Genomic DNA, 21,879 nt, shown 5'->3' with positions numbered 1-21,879 from the left:
CCCAAATAGAGCATTGAGACCGCGTGCGAATTAATAACTGAATTGTCAGAGTTTGGCGCTATACCGTCGAGTGCGACATATTTCTATTAAGTCAGTAATAGTCTATTTGTGTATAGTGTATCGTGCGGCTAAAGTTCTACAGTGACCAGCATCACCAACGCTTCCTCGTATCAGCTAGAGTGCTTATCCAGGCTGGGCTGCTTTCATGGCGCTTTCACCCGAGGAGACCTAGACGAGAACCGTGTGGACATGTACACTGGATTAATCTACCCGACGACTACATAGCCCTTTGCGGCTGGATTATATTTGCTTTGGTCCTGTGATTTATGGAGCGGAGAATCGCCGACGCCTACACGTGTGGGATTTACCCTGTGAGGAGCCAAGTCGAGTCGGCGCCTCAGAGAGCCTGAGGCCGGCTAGCTTTCTTCACTGTGGAGCTACAGTCTACGGAGAACAGCTGTATTCGTCTGTGGATCAAGAGACTATTGCACCGTCTCCTGTACTTGGAGTCTCCTTAGTCATCGTTGACCAGACGCTCTACTACCGACAGATCCTCTACCCCTGCTGGCTTACAACCGGGGGGACCCTTCCAGTATCTCCCGCTATATATTACTAGTGTACCATAGATATAATTCCCTAAGATTCAGGTTGTATAATTACCTCCTGCGTAACCAGAGAATGGACATTCATTATTGATTTGCCTACGCATATTCCTTTGCCTTATAAGCGCATCCAAAGTATAATAGATAAGTATATTATGTACCTTTTGCTGCAATAAATACTTGATTATACCTTTGTGTGGAACCGATTCAATGTGGGAAGTGTTCATCATATTTATATATCATGTACTGTATGGCCAGTAATTAAAGTACATAAAGCGGTAGTGGTTTAATGATACCATACTTATCAATACAGTCAGGGAATTGTACCCCTCAGTTACAGGTACAATACAGTATGGCTCAATACATACAATTGTTAAGGGGATGCAGACCTGAGAAAGACGCAGTGGCGAATCCTTATGGAAGCCAACGGAAGCCATGCCTCCCTAATATAAAAATATGAATTAATATCAAATATGAAATATGAAAAAAAAAAAAAAATTATATAGTTTACATTCTTTTTCATCTGTGCATCTGTGTTATAATTTTTTTTTTTTTTTTTAAATGTCTCCCTCTTCTCCTTCTCACTCCCTCTAACACACTGTCAAACTCACTGTGCTCACTGCAGCTAGTATAGGAGAGAGGCAGGGGGTAGGTCTCTTTCTCCAGGCTTCCAGCATTATAGAGTCCAAATCCGATCCTAGCCAATCAGATTCGAGCTGACTGCCACACCCTAAAAGTTTAAAACGGGGCTGAGAGGAAAACACTCAGCATATTTTCCCCTCTGCACTTTGAACATTGTATTAACCCGTAACTGTTCCCACGGGCCGAATATTGCCCCGATCCTCACGAGATTAAATCCACGGGGACCTCTCGGCGTGCCGAAGCTTTTCCTAAATCACTTCCATCATCGAAAACGAGGGGAAAAGGTTGGTTCGCGACCCTGAAAATGTTGCGTGATTTTAAAAACGCTGTATTAAGTGAGCCTATTATGGGATCCACGCGAGCTTTCTATCGTGGAAACATCTGGGCGTCCCGCAACTTTTACTCATTCATAGCCCCTAAAATGCTTAGAAAAGGAAAACAGAAAGCGTGGAATAAACTCGCCGAAACGGAAAAGTGTCCCACGGGCGCGCCGTGATTCCGATCCGCGTGAAAATATTCACGGCCATAGAGGAGACCGTGGGACACCTTTTTGCAACCGAATATGTGTCTCGAATTTGCTCCCACGCGGCGCGCAAAATCGTGCAAGGAAAAATCGGACCAAAAATGAACCAATGCTCCAGCAGTATTAATGACCCTGATGTAAACAAGACAAACGTCTTTCTCTGGTCTGCATCCCCTTATACAATTGTGTGTATTGAGCCGTACTGTATTGTACCCATTCTGCAATCTGTTAAATAAATAAAAAGAAAGTTTGACTGGCCGCAGAGCCATACTGTAGTGTACATGGTGACTGCTTGACTTTAAAAAAAATAAATAAATAAAAATTAATAAAAATATTTAATAAATTTTTTTTTTTAAATCTTTTTTTGGCTTCCCCTGTTATTTTACCCACGCGACGCCACTGGAAAGACGTTTGTCTTGTTTCCATCAGGGTCCCCCATTTTCAATTCATATAGACATTTATGACATACACAACATACATGACATTTATGGCATAGGGACATATAGGTATTTAGTACTGATACATTTGTGACATAAGCGGTATTCAAATATACAGTACTGTTACCCCTAGATCCTGACAGAGTATATACATATGATGGGGAGGGGACTGTACATTAGGAGGGGGTGGGTGGGTGGGAGGGAAATATACATACGGCGGGGAGGGAATATATACATGCGGTGGGGAGGAGACTGTCTATTAGGAGGTGGTGGGGGTTTTGGGCATTTACGGTGGCCAGTTTCGAATTGCAGCCTCCCGTAGGTGCTCTTTAAGAGCGGTTTTGAATGTGGGCAGGGATTCACATTCCTTTACAGCTTTGGGTAGGGCGTTCCACATTGTTGTGGCATAATTGCGAAACGTGTTTAGTCCCTTGTTTGAGCCGAATCTGGGTTTAACATGATTTGTTGAGCTTCCTCTGGTGTAGTGGTTGTGGTATTCACTGACCTTTGGGAAGTATTTTGACATGTACATGGGCACCCCGGTCGTATAGTGTATCTTGTAGACCAGGCCCATTGCAAGTTGCTGTACTCTGTCGTCTACTCTAAGCCATCCTTAAGGTTAGAGTTTGTCTTAGAGCGTGACGGCAAGTTCTTTCGACGGTTACGCTTAGGCACTCTTTCGAAGTTGGTTAAGGTTGGCCAGGTAGTTTGCAGGCTGTTCGACGCGGAAATGGGCAAAGACACAGCTCGTCACGCGATTGGGCAAACATGTCAGTGGCCAATCAGAGAGCGTCAGTCAGTGCCAATCAGAGAGCGTCTGCCAGAAATGCGGCTAGGTTTGGTAATCACGCAGACCACCACCACCACCATCATCATATGTCCGTAGATGTCATATTATGTTGTGTATGTCATAAATGTCACTATGAATTGAAAATGGGGGACCCTGATGTAAACAAGACGAAAGTCTTTCTCTGGTCTGCATCCCCTTAACAATTGTGTGTATTGAGCCGTACTGTATTGTACCCATACTGCAATCTGTTAAATAAAGTTTTCATTCATTCATTCATTCACACCAGTGATGCATGCAGGTGAAATAAAATGTGCGTAAACGGGGGGCAGGTGGCGCACGGAGATTACGTTCGTCACCAACACCGGGAGACACTAGGATTCGCCTGTTCGAATCCAGCTCCCGGCGTTGCTATCAGCTTGGCTGGCCTCTCACACTGATACAATTGGCTGTATCAGGGGGTGGGAAAGCTGAAGGGTGGGTCCTGGGCGTTGTGGACAGCGACCCCCACAGTTCGGTCGGGGCGCCTGCTCAGCGAGGGTTGGAACTGAGGAGAGATAGTGTGGCCTCCCACACGCTACACTCTTCCCGGTGAGAATCTGCGCGGCCAGGTTGGCCTGCCCCAGGCTGCACATGCGTTGGAGGAAAGCATGTGACAGTCTCCGGTCTCCCGGACCAACAGTAGGGGAAAGTACGCAACAACCAGGAAGGGTGGGATGGGAGAAAAATCGGGAAAAAGGAGGGGAAGAAAGATATAAAAAAAAAAAAAAAAAGTGCGTAAACGATTAACGTCAGTGATCACATATATCACCAATAATCACTCCACCACCCAAATGATGTATTATTTTGTTTTATTTCCCCAAAAACATACATGTCCTGGGAGAGTATTACTTGTAGCGTTATGGGATTTTCTTCACCCATCATAACTCAAAATACAGGTTTGTTTTATTCCAATATTTTTCACATGAGCTTTGACAGCTATAAAATGCAATATATTTTCACATTGTACGTCCTTGTACACTCAGACGGGCTACCAATTTCACAAAACTTACTTCACATTTGGGGGTTACCCACCATTACATGCCAGGCCACAGGCCAGGCGATCATTATTGTGCAACATTTGACTTTCTATCTAATCCAATTACAAATATGTTGGACCTACAGTTTAAACCCATATGACAGATTACATACAATTCTATCTAGACTTGATAAACCTTTAAGATTAAAATAATAATTTTACAAATATATTTCATTGGTAGGATTTGGTTTGACCTATACAGTTTAAACCCATATGACAGATTACATACAATTCTAGACTTGATAAACCTTTAGGATTAAAATAATAATTTTACAAATATATTTCATTGGTAGGATTTGGTTTGACCTACAGTTTAAACCTGTGAGGTTCGCCTCTTCCCTGGACCTTTAATTCCTGTTCCCTGGACCTTTAATTCCCTGTCTCCTCACCTCACCAGCCCCCACCCTCGCGTTGTCGTTGTTTATTTATTGCATTCCCTGCCTCGCTCCGTTCCTTTAAGGTACTGTGAGGATTCTGTGTTGATTGGTCCTTGCCGAACACACACTTCTAAGTCAAGTATCAATTACCATCACGCACCTGATGTGTGTTCTAATTAGCGCCCCAGTGGGCTTTAAATAGCTCGATCTCCCCCCCAGTCCTCGTCGGGTCGTTCTCTATCTGTAAGCTCCTACGGGAGATTCTCTATCTGTATCTGTTTCTGTATTCTGTATGCTGTTTCATCTCCAGCCTTCGCCACCTGTCGCCGTTTGCCTGGAGTGGGACACAGCCTGCGCTCTCTAATTCTCTACGGGAGGTATTCCAGTGTCCCACTCCAGACCCCGCACCCAGACGCGCTCCTACAGCAGACGCGCTCCTACAGCAGACGCGCTCCTACAGCAGACGCGCTCCTACAGCAGACGCGCTCCACTCCAGACCCCGCGCAGACGCGCTCCTACAGCAAACGCGCTCCTACAGCAGACGCGCTCCACTCCAGACCCCGCGCAGACGCGCTCCTACAGCAGACGCGCTCCTACAGCAGACGCGCTCCACTCCAGACCCCGCGCAGACGCGCTCCTACAGCAGACGCGCTCCACTCCAGACCCCGCGCAGACGCGCTCCTACAGCAGACGCGCTCCTACAGCAGACGCGCTCTACTCCAGACGCGCAACGCTCTCTAATTCTCTACGGGAGGATGCGTCTCTCCGAGCCGGCGCGCTCTCCGAGCCGGCGCGCTCTTCAAGCCGACGCGCACCACTTCAGACTTCTAGCCGGCGCGCTACTACTCCAGACGCGCATCGCTCTCTAATTCTCTACGGGAGGATGCGTCTCTCCGAGCCGGCGCGCTCTCCGAGCCGGCACGCTCTTCAGCCGACGCGCACCACTCCAGACTTCTAGCCGGCGCGCTACTACTCCAGACGCGCATCGCTCTCTAATTCTCTACGGGAGGATGCGTCTCTCCGAGCCGGCGCGCTCTCCGAGCCGGCGCGCTCTTCAAGCCGACGCGCACCACTCCAGACGTCTAGCCTGCGCGCTCCTACTCCATCCCTGTAAGCAGCTCTGGCCCTCGCCCTGTCCAAGGCCTAACCCTGTTTTCTCTGTCCCTGTCTCCAGCCCGCCTCCCCGGGCCTCTGTCCCTGTTCCCCTCTCCAGTGCCCCTGTTCCTGCCCTGTCCTTTGCCCTGGCCCTGTCCTTTAGCCTTAGCCCCTTAGCCTGCTCGCCTCTTAAAGGCACAGTGCCATTTTTCCCTATTTCCTTGTTTCCAGTTATTTTGTGTTCTCCCTTAAAGGGACAGTGCCGCTTTTTGTTTGTATTCAATAAATGCCCTGTTCTTGGCTTACTCTCATACCTGTCTTGTGTTGTGCGATTGGGGTCGGTTACAAACCATAACAGTACGACCCGACCAGTCGACGACCCCAGCCAGCACAGACAGTGTATGTTGAGTTAGCTTTGTTAGCTCCCCTGTTAGCTTCCCTGTTAGCTCCCCTGTTAGCCTTTGTTAGCTCCCCTGTTAGCTTCCCTGTTAGCTCCCCTGTTAGCCTGTTAGTCTCCCCTGTTAGCTTCCCTGTTAGCCTCGTTAGCTCCCCTGCAGCTTGCCAGGCCTCTACTACCGGCATGGCCCCAGTCTGCTAGCTTAGCCCCGGCTGCTAGCACAGCCTCTATGTTAATGCAGCCCTTGCAGCTAGCATAGGCCCTGTAGCTAGCCATGCCCAGGCAGCTAACCCGGTCCCTCTGCATGGCCTCCACTTTTTGTGTAGCTTTCCCACTGCTAGGACTGCCCCTTCAGCTAGCAAGGTCAGTTTCCCCACTGCTAGGACTGCCCCTTCAGCTAGCAAGGTCAGTTTTCTCCCACTGCTAGGACTGCCCCTTCAGCTAGCAAGGTCAGTTTCCCCACTGCTAGGACTGCCCCTTCAGCTAGCAAGGTCAGTTTTCTCCCACTGCTAGGACTGCCCCTTCAGCTAGCAAGGTCAGTTTTCTCCCACTGCTAGGACTGCCCCTTCAGCTAGCAAGGTCAGTTTCCCCACTGCTAGGACTGCCCCTTCAGCTAGCAAGGTCAGTTTTCTCCCACTGCTAGGACTGCCCCTTCAGCTAGCAAGGTCGGTTTTCCCCACTGCTAGGACTGCTCCTTCAGCTAGCAAGGTCAGTTTTCCCACTGCTAGGACTGCCCCTTCAGCTAGCAAGGTCAGTCTTCCCCGCTGCTAGGACTGCCCTTTCAGCTAGCAAGGTCAGTTTTCCCCACTGCTAGGACTGCCCCTTCAGCTAGCAAGGTCAGTTTTCCCCACTGCTAGGACTGCCCCTTCAGCTAGCAAGGTCAGTTTCCCCACAGCTAGGACTGTCCTTCCTGCTAGCTTGTTCTCTCATGCTGGTCCAGCCCTGTCTGCTAGCCTAGCTCCGGCAGCTAGCGCAGCCTCTATGTTAATGTAGCAGTACAGCTAGCATAGGCCCTGTAGCTAGCAGTGCCCTGGCAGCTACCCTGTCCCTCTGCTAGCCCCGCTTTTGGTGTAGCTTCCCCGCTAGCATGGCCCAATTTTTTGTTTGTTGCCTTGTTTATGTCCCCTGCCCCTCTGTCTGTATTTTTGGGTCGCCCGGTGGCTCCCGTGGAGGGGGGGGTACTGTGAGGTTCGCCTCTTCCCTGGACCTTTAATTCCTGTTCCCTGGACCTTTTATTCCCTTTCTCCTCACCTCACCAGCCCCCACCCTCGCGTTTCGTTGTTTATGTATTGCATTCCCTGCCTCAAGTTTCAAGTTTCAAGTTTCTTTAATAGTTGTCATACAGAAGTACAGAATACTTTTGTACAAAATGCTTCTTACTGTTGCGCTCCAGAGACTGTGCATGACAAGATAAGTATGAAATAAAAACATAGTTTTTCCCCGCAAGGTCTCGCTCCGTTCCTTTAAAGTACTGTGAGGTTCGCCTCTTCCCTGGACCTTTAATTCCTGTTCCCTGGACCTTTAATTCCCTGTCTCCTCACCTCACCAGCCCCCACCCTCGCGTTGTCGTTGTTTATTTATTGCATTCCCTGCCTCGCTCCGTTCCTTTAAGGTACTGTGAGGATTCTGTGTTGATTGGTCCTTGCCGAACACACACTTCTAAGTCAAGTATCAATTACCATCACGCACCTGATGTGTGTTCTAATTAGCGCCCCAGTGGGCTTTAAATAGCTCGATCTCCCCCCCAGTCCTCGTCGGGTCGTTCTCTATCTGTAAGCTCCTACGGGAGATTCTCTATCTGTATCTGTTTCTGTATTCTGTATGCTGTTTCATCTCCGGCGTGAGACGAGGTGCCAGCCTTCGCCACCTGTCGCCGTTTGCCTGGAGTGGGACACAGCCTGCGCTCTCTAATTCTCTACGGGAGGTATTCCAGTGTCCCACTCCAGACCCCGCGCCCAGACGCGCTCCTACAGCAGACGCGCTCCTACAGCAGACGCGCTCCACTCCAGACCCCGCGCAGACGCGCTCCTACAGCAGACGCGCTCCTACAGCAGACGCGCTCCACTCCAGACCCCGCGCAGACGCGCTCCTACAGCAGACGCGCTCCTACAGCAGACGCGCTCCACTCCAGACCCCGCGCAGACGCGCTCCTACAGCAGACGCGCTCCACTCCAGCAGACGCGCTCCACTCCAGACCCCGCGCAGACGCGCTCCTACAGCAGACGCGCTCCTACAGCAGACGCGCTCTACTCCAGACGCGCATCGCTCTCTAATTCTCTACGGGAGGATGCGTCTCTCCGAGCCGGCGCGCTCTCCAAGCCGGCGCGCTCTCCGAGCCGGCGCGCTCTTCAAGCCGACGCGCACCACTCCAGACTTCTAGCCGGCGCGCTACTACTCCAGACGCGCATCGCTCTCTAATTCTCTACGGGAGGATGCGTCTCTCCGAGCCGGCGCGCTCTCCGAGCCGGCGCGCTCTTCAAGCCGACGCGCACCACTCCAGACGTCTAGCCTGCGCGCTCCTACTCCATCCCTGTAAGCAGCTCTGGCCCTCGCCCTGTCCAAGGCCTAACCCTGTTTTCTCTGTCCCTGTCTCCAGCCCGCCTCCCCGGGCCTCTGTCCCTGTTCCCCTCTCCAGTGCCCCTGTTCCTGCCCTGTCCTTTGCCCTGGCCCTGTCCTTTAGCCTTAGCCCCTTAGCCTGCTCGCCTCTTAAAGGCACAGTGCCATTTTTCCCTATTTCCTTGTTTCCAGTTATTTTGTGTTCTCCCTTAAAGGGACAGTGCCGCTTTTTGTTTGTATTCAATAAATGCCCTGTTCTTGGCTTACTCTCATACCTGTCTTGTGTTGTGCGATTGGGGTCGGTTACAAACCATAACAAAACCCATATGACAGATTACATACAATTCTAGACTTGATAAACCTTTAGGATTAAAATAATAATTTTACAAATATATTTCATTGGTAGGATTTGGTTTGATTCCTGGAACATATGGTCAATGACGGGGGCAGATAGGCTTTGCCCAACTGATTGATTGATTGAAAACTTTATTAACAGATTGCAGAATGGGTACAGTACAGTACAGCTCAATACATACAATTGTTAAGGGGATGCAGACCAGAGAAAGACTTTCGTCTTGTTTACATCAGGGTCCCCCATTTTCAATTCATCGTAACATATATGACATACATGACATACAGATAGACAGTACTGCTACATCTATACATTTATGACATACCAGATTTGCAAATACAGTACTGTTTGTGATACAAAAAGAGTCCAGAAAAAAAGAGTATATACATTTGACGTAGAAACTGTACATTGGATTGGGTAGGTGGGGGGGGGGGACTGTACATTGGAGGTGGTTGGGTGGGGGGGGGGGGGGTTGGGTAGGAGTGGGGGGGGGGAGGTTGGGTAGGAGGGGTGGGTGGGGGACACTGTACAACTGTACAAACAAAACTGTACATTGGAATATTGACAAGACCATACTTGGTAATTTACTGTACATTGGAGGGGGTTGTGTTCGGACATTTACAGGGGCCAGTTTCGAGTTGCAGTCTCCCTTAGGTGTTTTTTGAGAGTGTTTTTGAAAGTGGGTAGTGATTCACATTCCTTTACAGCTTTGGGTAGGGCGTTCCACATTGATGTGGCATAATTGCGAAACGTGTTTAGTCCCTTGTTTGAGCCGAATCTGGGTTTAACATGATTTGTGGAGCTCCCTCTGGTGTTGTGGTCGTGGTATTCACTGATGCCAAAAAAATACATATCTTACTATTAATAATGTGGCCAATGTGTGATTATCAAGGAAGTACAACCTGTAATTCAGTAGTAGCCTATTTATATGCAAATCTGATACATTGGTTGGAAATTCTCTTACAACTGAAAACAAATGCTACGTAGTATGCGGTTATTACGCCTGCAATGTAGGCTATACACTGCAATAATGCAACAATAACATTACTTAGTGTTCTGGCTCAGTCAGTTTGCCTATACGCCAAACCTCTCTCCACACGACCACACGCCGTCGCCTACACGTTTGGATATATAGCGAAGTTTAAAATCATGAACTTCTCAATGGGTGTACACTACAGCTTTTAGACCAGCCCCCACGGGCATACCACAGTAGTAGCCTTCTCTCGCACGAATAAAAGTTTAAATAAAGATGATGTGGTTGAAAAAACGTTTGAGCTGATCGCTAAATAATCCAAATTACCATCAGACTAGATCGTCGTCGCCATTTTATTAGGCGTGTAAATAGCCTTCCCTATCGCCTATTTTGAACCGCAATGTGATCTCTTGTGCAGTATTCAACATTTTATCTCCTCTGTGGGCACATCATGAAAATGGCCACGCAATAATTACATTCCCCAACCATTCCGGATTTTTTGCCCGTCAGATGACACAACATCGACTACCATGGTAGCCTTGGGGTTTATCCGTCGAATACGTTACTGTGTTTTGATTGATTGATTGAAAAGTTTATTAACAGATTGCAGAATGGGTACAATACAGTAGTACAGCTCAATACACACAAATTGTTAAGGGGATGCAGACCAGAGAAAGACTTTCGTCTTGTTTACATCAGGGTCCCCCATTTTCAATTCATCGATCATCGTAATTGTGTTGTGACTGTTGTCTGTGCGAGGACATTATCAGAATCAGAATCAGAAAGGTCTTTATTATTGCCAAGTAGTTTTCACATACAAGGAATTTGATTTGGTCGTTTTTTGGTGCGACATTAATAAACGGACAAAGTACAATAGAGGAATAAAATAAAATGGAATAGAAACTAAATCAAATTTAATTATGGGCGATGGCTAGAGAATGTAACTTTCCCCGAGAAGTGGCAGTATAATAAACATGATAATAATAATTATGCCAACACAACACACGACTACAGTAACAAGTTGACGCCACCTAGCTGCGGAGACGCGCCTGCAGAGAGACGCGCTCGACTGTATGATTATGAAAACACCCGCGCGAATGTTGTTGTGCACAGTATAGCTGTAGTGCGCCCTGGCGATGAGATTTTAACTCGCTTTTTGGAGGTGTTTTTTTTAAATTATTGTAATCAAAGCAACACCTAATGCACCGTACGCTTCAGTTCGGATGGATCGCTGTTGTTGAGCAGGACAGCAAGACATAGAGGAGCTGCTCCTGGCTGCTGAACGCAGTTGGCTGTGGTGGTGGGACGCGCGCTCGGGTGAGTAGCCTCTACGTAGCCTTATTACAGCCTTATTACAAAATGTCACGGCGGTCTGTATTAATGTGTAGTAGGCCTGTCATCACCACCACCGAGCTAAAAACACAGTTGGTTTATGAGAAATATCGCATGTGTGGTCTATATCCCGATGTTATGCCTCGTTGATCTGGAAAAAATAGGGGGAAACATGATCCAGATCATATTCATATTCATCATATTTATTATTTCAATGTTGCTGACACCAGCATATGGGTGGCAGCTAGAGGACAGAGCGAGAGAATGAGGGCTATACGGGCTCATAGTAGCAAATACCAAAAATAGCTTTTGGTGTTTACTTGCGTATAGCCGGTATACAGGCTACTTTCGCTGTTGAGTTGCATTTACAAGCTGCTATCTTTCACATAGCTTAGCCGACACAAGCTACATTTATTATGGCGATATGAATGACAACAACAGCACACACGTGCACGTGTCGTCGTTTTCTAAGTGCGACAGCGTCATGAAATAGTAATTTTCTAAGGTGCGCAGTCGCTATGGAAAAGGAAGCAGTATAGTTGACGTCGTTAGTAAATCAGTGCTAGTATAAGTCGGCCCAGTGCGGTAACACCCCCTCTCTCTGCTCATACACTGTATCTACAGTAGCAGGCAGCTACATCAGTCAGCCTACGCAGCTGCTGCGACCTGGGTCTGGGTACACAATGTACGACCATGAGTCTTCTGATACACTAACTATGGTTGAAAGAATGTATGTGTGTGTGTGTGAGAGAGAGAGAGAGAGAGAGAGAGAGAGAGAGAGAGAGAGAGAGAGAGAGAGGAGAGAGAGAGAGAGAGAGAGAGAGAGAGAGAGAGAGAGAGACGTGAGAAACTTCTATCATGCCATGTGGGGCATGCTGCTATAAGCTGATGTTTGTAGGCAGTTAATAGTGTGAAAGGCTATCACACACACACACACACACACACACACGCGCACACACACACACACACACACACACACACACACACACACACACACACACACACACTATAATGTTCAGCTTTGGTTGCGTAGCCAGGGCTGTTGTCAGGCAGATGGTAATAGGGTTGTAGTTATTGATGATAACATCATCACTGATGGTTGGCTATACGGAAGGCCGTTATCATGATTTAATCCGTTCCTTTATCGCTGCTGAGAAACCACATTGACGATAGTGTCAAGTCTACCCATCATTCTGCCACTGGAAATAGCTGCTGGCCTATAATGTTGGAATAATTTTGAATGATGGTTGAGAGGGATGGCCCTGGAGCGCAGAGGAAGCTATTAGCCTACACTTTGACAGATGTTGAATAGGTGTATGCCCTTTTAATGTTTAAACACCTGCCACTAGGGCTGAACACTTAATCAAACATTTATCGGAATTGCGTCTATAGACTCTAGTAGTCTAGTGCAATACCCGAATCACAGGAGGTGCAATATTTATTAAAGTTGAAATGTGTGTAAAAAAAAAAAAAAAAAAAAACATTATGCTGCCAAGATGTCCCGGCCTAGAAATCATATTCCACAAAGTGTTCGGCCCTACCAGGCTGCCACTTGTTTTCTCTTGCTATTATCACTTGTACAGAGGATAGTTGTGACCCCCCCCCCCCTCTTCTGTTCTGTCTTTGTTTCAGATTAGAGGTGTGTGCCGTGGTCTGTCTTGTCTTCATGTACCGTAGGCTATGTGGGTCAGCCAGGCGACGACTGTAGTGGTCGTTGTTCACGGTTTCTTCTGGCTGCCTGCCGTGATCTGTGGGAAGAACCAGTAGTTAATCTCTGCCTTGGCCGTATTTTATTGTAATGGCGGGTTTGGCCTTGGAGGTCTTTTCCAAAACTGTTACATAACAACAGCAGTCACCAGAACAGATGTTGACTTGAGCCCAATTTTGATTCAAAAGCGAAGGGTTTCGGGGCGTGGAGGGACTATAGATAACCCACAGAGCTCCGAAATGAAAACATTGTCTGAGAGCCTCTTGAACAGTTAAAGGGCAGTTCAATGCCTTGAGAGACAGATGAGCTATTTCATAAGAGGCTCTCGTCGGGAGAGAGAGAGAGAGAGAGAGAGAGAGAGAGAGAGAGAGAGAGAGAGAGAGAGAGAGAGAGAGAGCTGAAAGAATGCAACACAGGGTGTGTTTTATTAGAAAATGGATGTGTCTCTAAGAGGGGGAGAGAGCACGGGAGAGAGCGCGAGGCGGTGATACTAGAAGATGATGTTTCTCTTGGCTGTGGTGAAAATTGGGCTGAACATAGTGTAAACGAGAGAGAGAGGGAGAGGGAGAGAGGAGGAAAGTTTTAGGGTGTGTTACTTGTCGTAATGTCACATTAAAAACCCATTTACAATGGGGTCAATGAAAAGCTTACTTGACTTAGAGGAAGCAATGGGAGGAGGAGGAGGAATTCGCACTCTTTTCCAAAAATAAGTTGTACCCTTTTCCTACGGATTCGTGTTACCACTACTGAAGGAAAGGAGGCGGGGAAGGGTCGGACCGTGAATGGAGGGATTTAGGTTTTGGAGAGGAGGAAAAGAAGGGAGAGAGAGAGGGGGGGGGGGGGGTAGGAAATATGGTTCTGATTAACATGGATACAGTGCATCAGTTGACCATTTTTCTGTGTGGTCTGCTAGAGAGAGAGAGAGAGAGAGAGAGAGACAGAGAGATAGGGAGATTGAGAAGGGGGAACTAATAGCCAATGTATGCCAAAAGGGATACTGACAAGCACAAAAAGGGGAGTGTTGGGAGAGAACATATAACACAAGGGACGGTGGAGGGAGAGGTACTGGGCAGAGTCTGGTGAGAAGAGGAGGTACATTAGGGAGTCACCTAGTAGTCGAATGAGAGGAAGAGGAGGAGGCTGGATCAAGTGTGTGATGATGATTAGTGTCAAGTTGATGGATTCATTGATATTGATTTGGGGCGAGAGGGCATTACAACAAGTTAGCTAAGCAGAGGTTTAGGAAGTTGTGTGTCATGTAATCTCAGACTTCTTGGGTTTTATTACTGACACGCTGTCTGTCTTGAGAGCCTGTATATACGGGAGCAGTCCAGGGCCCTCTTCTGTAGAAGAATGTGACTAAGCCTCTATTCCAGTCAGTGGAGTCATTCTGGGAATGGGCCGCTCTGTGGCCTGTGATTGGCCCCCTGGGTTTCAGTATGATGATGAGGTCATGCTGTAGACTTGGTGCCTGTAGCACCTCAGTCTCCACAGCTGCCTGGAGGAAGTGAGGGGGACTTTCCCTCCGTTCCTGCCTGCCCCTGGTACTCAACATCTGAGCTAACTGAAATCACTAATCACTGATCTCTCTCTCTCTCTCTCTCTCTCTCTCTCTCTCTCTCTCTCTCTCTTCTCTCTCTCCTCTCTCTCCTCTCTCTCTCTCTCTCTCTCTCTCTCTCTCTCTCTCTCTCTCTCTCTCTCTCTCTCTCCTTTCCCTCTCTGTGTCTCTTCATTTCTCTTTCTCTGTCCACTTCTTTTTCTCTCTCTCTCAATCTTAGCTCAAGCCTGAAGGAAGTCTTTGCTGGATGAGTGCTCCTCAACTTCGACCGTTCAGCATCCATAGCATCTTTTATTGCCTCTGGACCAACGTCCCTGTCATCACCATCGTCCGATCCTCTCTAAACCGTTGACTCTGCGGGTCCTTTAAAAAAAAAAAACGTTATACTGGGCACTCCGCCGCACCCTGCCCCTCCCCCCTGACATCTCTGATGGACCAGAGAGCGAAGGGGGGTCCCCCTCCGACCACACACTCCCCCTCCTCTCCGCCCGAAGACTCAGAGCAGGACAGAGGCGTGGATAGGAGGAGGAGAGGCGAGGGGGAGAATGGAGACACGGGCAGGAGAGAGGAGGAGAGAAGAGGAGCAGCGGGGGGGAGGATGAGAGAGGGGGAGAGAGGGGCGGTGCTGGAGCTGTTGATCGAGGGCCGCTGCGGGAGCCCCGGGCAGAGGCAGCTTCCGTTCCAGGGCAGAGAAACCAGCTGCCCAGAGGGGAACGTCCGCTTCCGGATCGGACTCCAGGCCAAGCGCACCAAGAAGCCACCCAAGATCCTGGAGAGCTACGTCTGCAAGCCCACCATCAGGACCTACCAGAGACAGGGCCGGGGGGGGCTGAGAGGGGACGGGGAGGGTGGTGGAGCGGGCCAACCGGGGAAAACCAGGCCACGGCCACGGGGGTGGCCAGGGAGCAAAGCTCAGGGTTGGATCTTTCCAGATGCAGTCCAAACAAACCGCGTCCTCCGCTCTGTCGCCACCTTCGTCGTTGTCATCCCAGCCGCCATTGTTGTCATCGACAGCGTCGACCTCTCCCGGTCCGGCCCCGGCCCACCCTCAGAACAAGCCGCCAAACAGGTAAGTGGAGGACAGAGGCCTCGCACGCACACAACAGCAGATTCCTTCAACCGACTACTTTAGTGCCATTTTGTTTTGACCTTCACATCAGCTGTCATCATGCAGCCCACTATTACAGGGCACAACTCCAGTGGAAGGGAGAGGAGGGGTAGTGACGGAAGGTATTCATAACCACATAGTTCATACATTATTAATGGCACATATGTGCTGTAGCTGTGTTTCGGTTGTCCGAAATCACTCCGCTATGTGCTCAGCAGCACCGTAATAAGGTCAAACGAGCTATTGTCTCAATGCTGAAACCTAAGAGGCACATTTGAGTAAACAGACCTATAAATAGGACAACAGCACAGCAACTACTAGAAGCCGATACAGGCAGACATTGGTTCATCAGCCCTTATGACAATCACCCAGGGAGGGGGAAGCTTATTGCTTTAGCTGCAAAAACGCCACTCAAGCTGCAGCGTTCCTGCAGGACAACTAGCATGAAATGTCAAGCCTTCTCATCTCTATTAGGGGCAATTTATAGCTACCAATAGCACGGCTGCCTCTCTATCTCCTTTTATTTATTTATTTGTCCCTCTCTTCTATTTTTACATCCCCTCTTTTCTCTACCTGCTCTCATTTATCTTTCACTCCTCTCTCTCCCTCTCTCTATTTATCTTTATCTCTCTCTCTCCCTCTCTCACTCTCACTCTCTCTGCCTTTGTATTTCTCCTCTTTCTATGTCAACCCCATTCCTGTTTCCATCAAACCCCCCCCCCACCCACCCCTCCTCGGTTTGCCCTCCTTTCTCTCCCAGATTTAGTCACTTTGTCCTCTGTCTCTCTTTCAACGGCCAGATTAAAACAAAAGCAGTAAAAGTCATTGTGTCCCCCCCCCCCCCCCCCCGAGTGCCCTTGTCCTTCGCTTTAGTCAAGAACAATAATATAATGGATATATCACAGCTATTGTTATCTATGACAGATCTACCTGCTTGCACCCCTCAGGTCCCTGTTAAACCCTCTAGTAAGACAGATGAGAGTTCAGATGGCTCGTCTGAGAGGACCAAGAGAGACAAGGCTCCCGGTGCCAACGTCCAGCCGGCGGGACACAAAACCTCCTCCCCCCGAAGCGACCAGAAACCCACCCCGTCTGTCCCTCCTCCCGCCCCGTCCCCCCTCCAACCCACCTCGGCAGAGCTCGGGGGGGGCGAGGGAGACGCCTCAAGCCAGCGTAACGCTTCGGCGCAGCCGGGGAAACCGAAGGGACTGTCGAACGGCAAAGGCCCCGGCAAGTCCGCTAAGGTCAAGGCTGGGAAGCAGAGCAGTTTGTCTTCCTCCGCCTCCGCCGCTCCCAGGGACGTGAACTCTGCCACGAGACCCCCGGCCTCCAGCAGCCCACATAAAGACCCCGCTGTGACCCATAAGAAAAGGACAGACTCTCTGTGCTCTTCTGCCATCGCCCCTAAACCACTACCCTCTACCCCTGTGGCTCATTCTCCGAAACGGGAACAGCCCTCTGCGCAGCCGTCACTGGATAACGGCAAGAAAGAGAGAGAGAGGGAGAAGAAATTGAAGAAGGAGAAACGGAAGGAGAAAAAAGCCAAGCGTGACAGGGGGGGAGAGGCTGAGAGAGCCAAGAGCGAGGGCAAGAAGGAGGAGGGCAAGCAGAAGAAGAAGAGAGGGAAGGACGGAAAAACGAGACATGGGAAAGGAAAGGACGAGAGAGGGAGGGGAGAGGATAGACGGAGGGATGAGGGGAAGAGGGATGCTAAGGTCAGTCCAGACTGCCGTAGAGGGAATGACAACGGCGGTAAACCCGACGGAGATAGTGGTGACGTGGATCAGACTAGTAAATCGGCTAACCCAGGGAGACCAGATGAGACAGAAAGAGCAGATGGGACATGTAAGCTAGCTAAACAAACGGAGCCAGTAGGGACAGGTGACATTAGTACATCTAAAGAATCAGATCTCTCTTCAAGACACCCAACTATGCTTCCTAGCTTCCCCTCGGCTACTCCGCCCCCCTCTCTCCCCCCTCTGTCTGCTCGCTCTCCCACCTCTCCCCCCTCCTCACCCCCTGAGCAGGACAGCAGACCGCTCAAGAAGCGTAAGGCCAGGAGGCCTAGCTGGACTAAACTGGTGCACCGGGCCCAGAGGATGGAGAACCAGGAGGTTCTGCCTCTAGATGCCCACCCTAACCCAACACTAAGCCCCCCCATGACCTCCAAGACATGCCTCCCTACCAAGGCCAGTAACCAGGAGGCAGAGGAGTCACACCACCTGACCCCGGCTCTTTCCTCGGCCCCAAGCTCCTTCCCTCTCTCCTCTGCAACCAAGCCTCCATCCCCCACCCAAAGACACCCCACTCCTGACCCCAGCCCCCCTGCTCCTAAATCCCCAATAGCACCTGCCAGAAAGAGGGGTCGCCCGAAGTCCCATACTTCCAACTCAGACGAGCCTCCGGCGAGACACTCACCCAAACCCGCCCCAGCTGAGGCGCTGGCCCTGGGGCGCGAGGGGACTCGCACACCTCTTCTACTGGACGTCGGTCCGAGCCTACCTCGTCCCGCCCAGCTGAACTCCACGCCCAGGAAGCGCGGCCGTCCTCCCAAGCAGCCCCCCGTCGCAGCCCCCGAGCAGCAGAGTGGAGACGCCGCACTGAGCCATGCGATTAGGAAAGAAAGGAATAAAGACTTCCACAGTGACAAGGGCAACAGGCAGCTGAAGATCAGGAGGCTCATCGGAGAGATGAAGAAGAGGAAGAGGAAGAGACTACACATGGGAATGCTGTCTGGGTACGGAGGGAAGGAGGGATGGAGAGGAGGAGGAGGAGAGCGAGATAGAGAGACCTCTCCTGGAGTGTATAAGTCGACAGAGGCCACAGCAACACACACCCTTTCGGCCCTGTCCTCGTCCTTCGGGGGTAAACTGGGCCCCCAGATCAACGTGAGCAAGAGAGGAACCATCTACATGGGCAAGAGGAGAGGCCGCAAGCCTAAAACTCAAATGACCTACCAAAACACCAATTCCCAGAATTCAGTGCAGCCCGCTTTGTTCAGCAATCCCTCGGAGAGCTCCCTGTTCTCCAGCCAGCCCCAGCCTCCCCCCTCTCACCCCTTCCCCTCCCCCTCTCTCACCCATTCCAGTGGGGCCCAGAGCCCTTACAGTGACGGCAGCTTCACGGAGCCCGCATCCTCCCTTCTCTTTCCTCACCCCTTCTCCCTCCCCTCCCCGTCCTCCTCCTGCACCTCCCCTCGCCCTCCCTCCTCCTCCTCGTCCCTCTCCCCCTTCGTGAAGAGGAGCTGCCCGTGTCAGGGGCGACACCACTTCCCCTTCCACCAGTCATCCTGTAAGCTGTCCGCTCCCGCCACGCCGCTGCACCATGCGCCCGGCTCCCCCGCCCACCTGAAGGAGGCCGCCCCCTCCCCGAGGAGCGAGGCACACAGCGAGGAGACGCTGCCCAGCGACAGCGGCATCGGCACGGACAACAACAGCGTCTCCGAGCGCGGGGAGATGAGGGCCGGAAGGGGCGCGCTCGGCACGGGTCGGGGGCTGGGGCTGATGCTAGGGGGTCAGAGGTCGCACCCCTCCTCTCTGCTGGACCGCCCCTCTCCCGTCTCCTCGCCCCTCCCTCCCATGCACGTACACGCGCGCCCCATTGCCAACGCGGCTGCCGCGGAGCGCCACAGGGAGAGGGAGCGGCACCGACACCGGCGCAGGGAGTACGACTGTCTCTCCTCGTGCCCCTGTCTGTGCCCGTGCCCGTGCCCCTGCCCGGGGCACAACAAGTGCACTCATTTGGACTATTACCCTTGCCTTGGGCACAATGCACTGAAGCGACAGAAAAACAAACACAAGAAGAAGCACCAGCAGCTGCACATGCATGACCCGGAGTTCCTGTCCGAGCTGGAGGACCTGATCGGCCAGTTCAGCGAGGTCCACATCGGGCGCCGAGGTTGGGCCAGGTCTGCACTGGGGCAGGGGTTCGACGGGAGACGGCATCACTCGTCCTCGTCGCATCCTCTCCGCTCCAACATATTCAGGATCAATCTCAATGGCTTCTACTCCCCTCATCCCTCGTCCTACTCCGCTAATCCCTCCTTCTCCCCCCAGCCTTTCTACCCCTGCCAGCCTCTGCACTGTGGCAGGAAGCCAGACCGCAGGCAGTGTGGCTGCCCCTCCAAGTTCCAGGAGACTATAGATGATATGGGCTTCTACAGAGGGTACCCCCCCAACGCGCCACTCTACCCCCATCTCCACAGCTCCTTCCCCCTGCCGCCTCCTCACCAGTATGCCCCCCACCAGCCGCATCACCCCCACTTCCTCCTCAACCCAGCCAGGTTCCACAGAAGGAGGAACAGGCTGCTGAGGGAGGCGGGGCTGAGCGGGGGGGACGGGGAGGGAGAGATGGGGGGAGGCGGTGGTGGTGGAGGCTCGCGTCTCGGTGCGGGATTCACCTCCGGCCTCCCCTGTGGATGTGGGAGGAGCGAACACAAACACAAACGTAAACACCGCCACCGACACTGCGAGCGAGACGTGGAGGAGGAGGAGGAGGAGGAGGAGGAGGAGGAGGAGGAGGAGGAGGAGGAGGAGGCTGCGGTGCAGGAGGAAGAAGAGGAAGACAGTGTGGAGAGAGAGGGGATAGCCAATTCCAAGCCGAGGTCAGGGTTCATCATGGGGGTCGGAGAAGGAGGAAAGAAAGGGTCCAGAGGAACGGGAAGTAGAAGTATGGCATCGACAGAATCACAGTGGTTACGGAAGAGTGGCAAGGATTCTTTCTCTTCTTCTGCTGTGGCTGGCGGTGCCACATCTTCATCATCTTCCTCGGCAGCGAGGTTCAAACACACATCTCTTACCTCGCTGGGACTGGGCTCATCTCACCTGTCCTCGTTCGGAGGCGGCTGGGGCGGCCTGGGCCAGCCTTGGATGAAGACGGGGGGTCTGGGAGGCCCCCCCGCGTTTGGACTGTCCACCCCCAGCTGGAGAAGCTTCGCTGGGGGGCAACAGCCCGGCAGGATGGGCAGATCGGAGAGAGAGGCGGAAGATGAGGAGGACCACCTGTACAGCGCCTCCCCGTCGCCGACGCACACCAACCTGTTCACCTCCGCTGCCGTGGCAACGGGGGCCCGGGGGGGCATGAGGAACGGGAGGTCCTGCAGGAGTCCAGGGAGCGGAGACAGGTCATGGAGGAGGGATGAGCCAGCCTGGACAGAGAGGAGAGGAGCAGGTGAGGATGGATAAATGGATGAATAGATGGATGGGTGGGTGAGTGGATTGGATGGATGGATGGATGGATGGATGGATGGATGGATGGATGGATGGATAGGTGGGATGGATTGGATGGATGGATTACAGAGGTTGATGCTCTGTTTGTATTATTCCATCAGCAGAATCGAGATCAATATAAAGACTGACGGCTGGATCCAACAGCGTCATACTAACCACCGCCTGTGATACTGAAAAATAACAACAGCGAAATCATGAGTTATTTCTAGACCGAACAGGTTCTGTGCCATGAGCCACTCTTCACTCCCTCACTGTGACAGATTTGTGCCCAGGGTGGAGATGCGATAGCGCTGGTGACAGTTTGCCCAATACAGCAGAGACCTGCGTGTCCCCAGGTGTCGGTGAGCTGCACATCAAAGTCTGGGGGGTGTTTTGAGAGGAAATCAGACTCCCGTTCTTTTTATAGCCAATTTCAGACTCCCTCCGCTGAGCACAGGACGTGCCTGACTCACTGGCAGTGTACACACACACACACACACACACACACACACACACACACACACACACACACACACACACACACACACACACATGCACACACACACACACACACACACACACACACACACACACACACACACACACACACACACACGCACACACACACACACACACATGCACACACACACACACACGCACGCACGCACGCACGCACACACACACACACACACACACACACACGCACGCACGCACGCACGCACGCACGCACACACACACACACACACATTTAGAATCTTTATTTATGTCCACATAAAGACAATGTTTAAAGGACACAAATATTATCAGTGCACTTGTACATTGTGGGTTATTCTGATACAATCGTGCCCAAATTGACAATGGCAACCAAAGTTACACACACACATGGATGATGAACCTGACAATCAACACACAGCTCGTGGGTACAGATAGCAGCGTCTTCTCCAAATTGCCCGGCTGCCAATAATTGCTGACACTGAGCAATATCTTGCTAATTGTTTGGCTCTTCTCTTCGGAAGACCGGCCATCTGAATGCCTCTAACACCCAACTTATGGACATGACCCAGGCTTCCAAATATGAAGACTAAAAGTTTACAGTTGTAGCCGAGTTGTGATATGGTATGGTCTAACAGTTGATATTTTAACATTT

General features: G+C 51.0%; 1 protein-coding gene across 1 annotated transcript in view; it reads left to right on the top strand.

Moving 5' to 3' along the window:
* Nucleotides 1-16,442: 16,442 nt before the first annotated feature.
* LOC311246582 (uncharacterized protein) overlaps nucleotides 16,443-21,879 on the top strand; it is a gene marked incomplete at its 5' end in the record, with an annotated part of 28,719 nt that continues 23,282 nt past the window's right edge. The window contains 2 exons of the mRNA XM_084336732.1: nucleotides 16,443-20,003; nucleotides 20,079-20,694. Coding sequence (XP_084192858.1) covers nucleotides 16,443-20,003; nucleotides 20,079-20,694 — 4,177 coding nt within the window. The remainder of the gene's footprint in view (nucleotides 20,004-20,078; nucleotides 20,695-21,879) is intronic.

Source organism: Notolepis coatsorum, assembly GCF_963971535.1.
Source record: "Notolepis coatsorum genome assembly, chromosome: 19".
NCBI lineage: Eukaryota > Metazoa > Chordata > Actinopteri > Aulopiformes > Paralepididae > Notolepis > Notolepis coatsorum.
This window is presented reverse-complemented; position numbering and strand designations above follow the sequence as displayed.